The sequence below is a fragment of the Trachypithecus francoisi genome, unplaced genomic scaffold (genome assembly GCF_009764315.1).
Source record: "Trachypithecus francoisi isolate TF-2019V2 unplaced genomic scaffold, Tfra_2.0 Lachesis_group0, whole genome shotgun sequence".
Taxonomy (NCBI): domain Eukaryota; kingdom Metazoa; phylum Chordata; class Mammalia; order Primates; family Cercopithecidae; genus Trachypithecus; species Trachypithecus francoisi.
In genome coordinates this window covers 130688416-130695726 of record NW_022681453.1, presented here as the reverse complement: position 1 = coordinate 130695726, position 7311 = coordinate 130688416, and the positions used below count along the sequence as shown (strand labels likewise).

Sequence of the window (7311 nt, the reverse complement as noted above, 5' to 3'; positions counted from 1 at the left end):
ATGCTGCGATTACAGGTGTGAGCCACCGTGCCTGGCATCATGTCACTTCTTAGGTTCGTCTATTCAATCAGCTGTGGAGTAAGTGGGATCTTTTCCAATGCCACTTTTCATTCTCTGGCACCAACTGGGTGTCCAGCAATTCAATTCAAACCTGATTTTAACTATCTGGCGTTAGAACAGATACCACAGGTTAACAGCACAGTCCCATAAGACTGCCCCTCAATTCAGACACCAATTACAAATCCCCAGCCTTCCATACTTCTGGTTGGCTATAAATTGAGAGTTCCCCTGACTTCCTCCTGAGGTTTGATAACTTGCTAGAATGACTCACAGAACTCAGGAAAGTGCTTTACTTATTGTTACCAGTTTACTGTAAGGGATACAACTCAGGAAAAGCCAAACAGAAGAGGTGCATAGGGCAAAGTATGGGAGGTGGTGGTCCGCAAAGCTTCCATGCCCTCTCCAGGTGTACCATCCTCCCAGCACTTGATGTGTTCACCAATACAGAAGCTCTGAGACACAATCATTTAGGGATTTTTTTTTCTTTTTGGAGACAGAGTCTCGTTTTGTCACACAGGCTGTAGGGCAGTGGTGTGATCTTGGATCACTGCAGCCTCAGCCTCCTGGGCTCAAGGGATTCTCCCTCCTCAGCCCTCCAAGTAGTTGGAACCACAGGCATGTGCCACCATGCCTGGCTAACTTTTTGATTTTTTTGTAGAGATTGGGTTTCATCATGTTGCCCAGGCTGGTCTCAAATTCCTGAGCTCAAGCAATCTGCCTTGCTTGGCTTTCCAAATTGCTGTGATTTATAGGTGTGAGCCACCATACCTGACTTCATTTGGGGGTTTTTATGGAGGCTCTGCTCTGTAAGCACGATTGATTAAATCATTGGTGCTTGGTCGTTAACTCAACCTGCAGCATTTCCCCCTTCCTAGAGGTTGAGGGATAAGGCTGAGAGTTTCAACCTTCTAACCAAGGCTTGGTCTTTCTGGTGAACAGGCTGTGTTCTGAAGCTATCTGGGGGTCTACTAAGAGTCTCTTCATTAGAACAAAAGACACTCCTATCACACTATCATTCAGGAAATTCCAAGAGGCTTAGGAGCTCTATGCCAGGACCTTGGGGCAAAGACCAAATCTCTTTCTAATGGCACAATCATACTAAGATGTGCAATCTAAGAAGTTTGAAGAGCTCTCATCCAGGCCAGTGGTGCTCAAAGGGTAATCCCAGGACTAGTACCATCAGTTTTCCTGAGGACTTGTTAGAAATGCAGATTCTTGGGTACCAATCCAGACTACTAAACCAGAATCCTGGAGGTAGGGCCCAGAAATTTGTGTTTTTATAAAAATTACTTCTATTCCCAGGTGATGCTGCTAAAGTTTGGGAATCACAGATGTAGATGAAACTGGGGGCCTCCTTGGTACCCCAGGAATGTCCACCCTTACCTGTAGCACCAGGAGCTGAGGAGGCTGTAGTGCCAGCCACTGCTCTCCAAGGTAGGTCCTTTGTCTGTCTTTCCTTTGTCAGAAGTTGCACTGACAGTTCACCCATAGGGAGGTGCAATCTACAGGGACTTGGAGCTTGAGCAATTATTATTATTATTTTTTGGGATGGAGTTTCACTCTTGTTGCCCAGGCTGGAGTGCAATGGCATCATCTTAGCTCACCGCAACCTCTGCTTCCTGGGTTCAAGTGATTGTCTTGCCTCAGCCTTCTGAGTAGCTAGAATTACAGGCATGCGCCACCACAGCTTGCTAATTTTGTATTTTTAGTAGAGACAGGGTTTCTCCATGTTGGTCAGGCTGGTCTCGAACTCCCGACCTCATGTGATCTGCCCACCTCAGCCTCCCAAAGTGCTGGGATTACAGGTGTGGGCCACTGCGTCTGACCAGCTTGAGCAGGTCTTTACTGGAAGGGAGAGAATGGTCTACGTTTTGACTACACAGTTTGGTCCTTTACAGTGGCATCTGCAAAATGAGGCTAAAGCCTTTAGAGTGCTGTTGTGAGGCCTCAAAGGTGTTTGTAAAATGTCTAACATCATACTAGACACAGAACAGTCACTTGCTATATGGTGGTGGTAGTTGTACCTGACACTGCCTATCACAACCATAGCAGATGTTCAGTAGATGTGAGTGATTGTTAATTGGTTCACTGGAGAAGGAAGCAGGCTTTTCTAGCTTGTTTCTCTGATTTCGCCAGCCAAGATGTCTTAGTCTGTTTTGTGCTGCTGTAACAGAAAACCAAGGACTGGGCAATTTAAAATGAACAGAAATTGCTTTGGGTTATGGTTTTGGAGGCTGGGAAGTCTAAGATCGAGGGGCTGTATCTGGTGAAAGCCTTCATGCGGCATCATAACATGGTGGAAGGCATCACATGGGTGATGAGATGCCTCTTTGTGCTGTGGTTTCAATGTGTTCTCCAAAGATCATGCGTTGGAAACTCGATCCTCAATGCAACAGCACTGAGAAAGAAGACCTTCAAGAGGTGATTAGGTCATGAGGGCTTTGTCCTCATTAATGAACACAAGGAGGCATAATACAAGAGATCATAATTAGGAAGGAGAAAAACAGGCAGAGAAGGTGGGAGGGTGGGAAGAAAGAAGACAGAAAGGATGTCAATGTTCATGAGAACAATAGAGACAATGACCATTTTCTTGGAAGAACAAGGAGGTATGAGATATTGAACACTATATGGTCATTATTTCTTCTTCTTCTTCTTCCTTCTTCCTTCTTCCTCTTCCTCTTCTTCTTTTCTTTGAGATGGAATCTCACACTGTCACCTGGGCTGTAGTGCAGTGGCACTATCTCAGCTCACTACAACCTCCGCCTCCCAGGTTCAAGCAATTCTCCTGCCTCAGCCTCCCAAGTAGCTGGGATTACAGGTGTGGGCCACTGCGTCTGACCAGCTTGAGCAGGTCTTTACTGGAAGGGAGAGAATGGTCTACGTTTTGACTACACAGTTTGGTCCTTTACAGTGGCATCTGCAAAATGAGGCTAAAGCCTTTAGAGTGCTGTTGTGAGGCCTCAAAGGTGTTTGTAAAATGTCTAACATCATACTAGACACAGAACAGTCACTTGCTATATGGTGGTGGTAGTTGTACCTGACACTGCCTATCACAACCATAGCAGATGTTCAGTAGATGTGAGTGATTGTTAATTGGTTCACTGGAGAAGGAAGCAGGCTTTTCTAGCTTGTTTCTCTGATTTCGCCAGCCAAGATGTCTTAGTCTGTTTTGTGCTGCTGTAACAGAAAACCAAGGACTGGGCAATTTAAAATGAACAGAAATTGCTTTGGGTTATGGTTTTGGAGGCTGGGAAGTCTAAGATCGAGGGGCTGTATCTGGTGAAAGCCTTCATGCGGCATCATAACATGGTGGAAGGCATCACATGGGTGATGAGATGCCTCTTTGTGCTGTGGTTTCAATGTGTTCTCCAAAGATCATGCGTTGGAAACTCGATCCTCAATGCAACAGCACTGAGAAAGAAGACCTTCAAGAGGTGATTAGGTCATGAGGGCTTTGTCCTCATTAATGAACACAAGGAGGCATAATACAAGAGATCATAATTAGGAAGGAGAAAAACAGGCAGAGAAGGTGGGAGGGTGGGAAGAAAGAAGACAGAAAGGATGTCAATGTTCATGAGAACAATAGAGACAATGACCATTTTCTTGGAAGAACAAGGAGGTATGAGATATTGAACACTATATGGTCATTATTTCTTCTTCTTCTTCTTCCTTCTTCCTTCTTCCTCTTCCTCTTCTTCTTTTCTTTGAGATGGAATCTCACACTGTCACCTGGGCTGTAGTGCAGTGGCACTATCTCAGCTCACTACAACCTCCGCCTCCCAGGTTCAAGCAATTCTCCTGCCTCAGCCTCCCAAGTAGCTGGGATTACAGGTGCCCACCAATGCGCCCGGCTGATTTTTGTATTTTTAGTAGAGATGGGGTTTCACCACGTTGGCCAGGCTGGTTTCGAACTCCTAATCTCAGGTAATCCACCCACCTCGGCCTCCCAAAGTGCTGGGATTACACGTGTGAGACAATGCAGCCAGCCGATCATTTCTTCTTAATTCCAGTTATAGGATTTCAGAGCTGGAAAAGGGAACTTGGAGATCACAGAGCCATTTCCTTACTGCCCAGGGGAAGCAGTGAAGGCCCTGAGAGAGCAAGTGTCAGAGATAAGAGCAGAATTAGTTTCTGAGAATAGGCGCTGCCTGCTACATCTCACCATAACTCGAGCTCATTTATCTCCATGGAAACCTTTGAGGACTGTGAAAGTACCAAAGATGTGGGCAGCACTCTGAGTGTGATTTATTTCCTTTCTATCTCTTTTCTTTTTGTTCTCATTCTTTTTTTTTTTTTTTTTTAAATTTTTTTTTTGAGACGGAGTCTCGCTCTGTCGCCCAGGCTGGAGTGCAGTGGCCGGATCTCAGCTCACGGCAAGCTCCGCCTCCCGGGTTCACGCCATTCTCCTGCCTCAGCCTCCCGAGCAGCTGGGACTACAGGCACCCGCCACCTCGCCCGGCTAGTTTTTTGTATTTTTTAGTAGAGACGGGGTTTCGCCGTGTTAGCCAGGATGGTCTCGATCTCCTGACCTCGTGATCCGCCCGTCTCGGCCTCCCAAAGTGCTGGGATTACAGGCTTGAGCCACCGTGCCCGGCCTGTTCTCATTCTTAATCATAAGTTTCTCCTCCCTCCTTTTCCTCTCCTCCATTCCTTCTCTTCTTCCTTTTCATGATTCTCACCCATAAGGACCCGTCCTAAGCTGGGAAGTTGAGGTTACTGGATCTTCAAAGTGGGTCTGACACTCCCAGTCCAACATACCCTACATCATTGTCTTCTTTACAAAGCATTGGTTTCCACGGACCAAAACTCACAATTGGCTTTGACTGGGCACCAGGGTTCTGACTACTATCAGTAGGAAACATCTCATTTGGTTCCTTGAAAATACTTGTGACCCCTGAATAGCCAGAAACCACCGTGGAAACATAATTCAAAAGCTGCCTCCCCTCCTGTGGATCTTTAACTTTTTTTTTCAGATGGAGTCTCATTCTGTTGCTCAGGCTGGAGTGCAATGGCACGGTCTTGGCTCACTGCAACCTCCACCTTCCAGGTTCAAGCAATTTTCCTGCCTCAGCCTCCCGAGTAGCTGGGATTACAGGCGCGTGACACCATACCCGGCTAATTTTTGTATTTTCAGTAGAGACGAGGTTTCACTATGTCGGCCAGGCTGGTCTCGAACACCTGACCTTGTGATCTGCTCGCCTCGGCCTCCCAAAGTGCTGGGATTACAGGTGTGGGCCACTATGCCCGGACTTTTAACCCTTTTTTTAATCTCTTGCAAAAGGTGGTTGTGAAAATGGTTGCTCTGTGGCCGGGTATGATCACTCAAGCCCAGGAGTTTGAGACCAGCCTGGGTAACATGCTGACACTCCATCTCTAAAAACGAAAAAAAAAAAAAGATAAGAAAAAGAAAATCCTTGCTCTGTTTTGCAGGCAGCGTGCAAAGTGCCAAACTTCAAGAACCTCCTCTCTCCAAATCTCATGACACAGGTGAACTAATGTCGCTTCTCAACTACAGCCCACAATTGTTAGAGAAAGCATTAAAAATACCCTCAGCCCCCTGGGATGGGTGACTACTCCTAGAATTTGGATCCAGGGTGTTTGCGGCCTGGCTTTTTACATATCGAAGAGGAAAGAGATGGCTGAGAACATCCGCATGGGTGGTCCCGCCACGCCACCGGCTGAGTATTCAGGGACTCCTGCTGTAGAAAGGATTGGGGGACAACCTGACCGAATTCGCATTTGCTCAGGTGTTTACCATGGCGCTCTGCTGAACTGGGGTTAGTCTTTTGCTGCCAGTCAGAAAGTGTCTGGGCCCAAATAGGGAAACCACGGGATAATGGGCTAATGGGGAGGAGGACCGGCATGGAAGATGTGCCACAGCCTCTCCAGAACGTAGCACTGGCGCGCCTGACAGGTGACAGACGGAGCAGTGGCAAGGGCGCAGCTGCACCAAGGAAAAAGCCCACACAGGGGGTGAGCGCGCCCATGCGTGCCCAGTCATGTTGGAGCGCAGCCCGGGCCCTGGGCTTCCAGTGCAGGTGTGGCCCGTGGAGGTCAAGAACTGCGTGGAACAACCCCAGGGGGGAAAAATATACGCCAGCCGCCCCCCGGGTCAGAAGGTGGGGCAAGCAGCGGCGCCTCACCCAGCCTCCCGCTCCGGGTCCTACCGGATGGCGGCACCTCTTCGGGTCAGGCCCCTTCTCTCCGCTGCTCCTCAGCAGACACCGCGCCGGGAAGACGGAGGGGCGGAGACCCGGCCGGCGCGCGTCTGGTGATCTCGACCCCGGTGCGGCTGGAGCGCCTCAGTCGCTGTCTCCCCGCCCCACGGTTCCGAGTAGGAACCGTGAGTCGCCCCTACTCCAGGGGCTGGAGCGCGGGCTCCCAGCAGGGAAAGGGGCGCAGCGTTCCCGACCCCCAAACAAGCTGCGCTTGGGCGCGTGCGCGCCTCCGGGAGAGCCCCGGACGCCACCTGCGGGCGGGAAGAGGTGGGCTCCGGGGAGTGGGGCGTGGGGCGGGCGGCGCAGAGGAGCAGCGGCCACCTGCCGCCTCCCCTGCACCCGGCGAAGCATCCCTCACCTCACAGTCCCTGGAGGCGGCGCCGGAAACCCGGCGGCCAGGACCGCGATTCTGGAAGCCCCGGCCCTCGCCCAGCCGGAGGAGCCGGGACGCGGTTCCGGCGAGACTGGCGACTTGCTTCCTTTTGCAGAGCGGCCGCTCCCCTCTCGGTCCAGCTGCGACGCTGGGAAAGCGCCAGACTTGGTCTGTCACAGTAGCCCCCGCGAGGCGTGGCGAGGGAGAGCTGGCAGCGGCTGCGAGGGACTCTCGATTCTTGACTGGAGAGCCAGGAAGAGGGCAGGGCAGAGCATCCTCGGGCGGAGATGCCTTTAAAAAATCATCCACAGCAGGGGTAGAAACAGTTTTGTTTGGCTTTATTTATACGGAGTGGTTTTTCAGTGAAATGCTGTCTTGCTTAAAAGAAGAGATGCCCCCTCAGGAGCTCAGCCGGCGACTGGCCACAGTGATCACTCATGTCGGTAAACAAAGCTTTAATTTTTCCTGCGTTTTATTAATGGCGGGTGGGGATGGTCTCTGGGCTTAGTCTGACTCCCGGCCTCACCCGGGGCAGCGCGCTCCCTGGGGGCTTGCCCGGCATCTGGGCCTCGCTGCTCTGGGTCCTGCCTGCGGTGCCCAGCCGGGGGCATCCCTGGGGCGCGCCGCCGGTGGGGGTCGGGGGGCCGAGGCTGGTGCCTT

At 50.6% G+C, this 7311-nt stretch overlaps 1 protein-coding gene across 3 annotated transcripts in view; it reads left to right on the top strand.

Annotated features, from left to right (window-relative positions):
* The first annotated feature begins 6319 nt into the window (after positions 1-6319).
* MCF2L2 (MCF.2 cell line derived transforming sequence-like 2) overlaps positions 6320-7311 on the top strand; it is a 252757-nt gene continuing 251765 nt past the window's right edge. The window contains exon 1 of one of the 3 annotated variants that reach the window (XM_033211822.1): positions 6320-7094. In XM_033211822.1, coding sequence (XP_033067713.1) covers positions 7019-7094 — 76 coding nt within the window. In that variant the 5' untranslated portion in view covers positions 6320-7018. The remainder of the gene's footprint in view (positions 7095-7311) is intronic. The other 2 variants (XM_033211821.1, XM_033211820.1) reach the window with 2 other exon arrangements.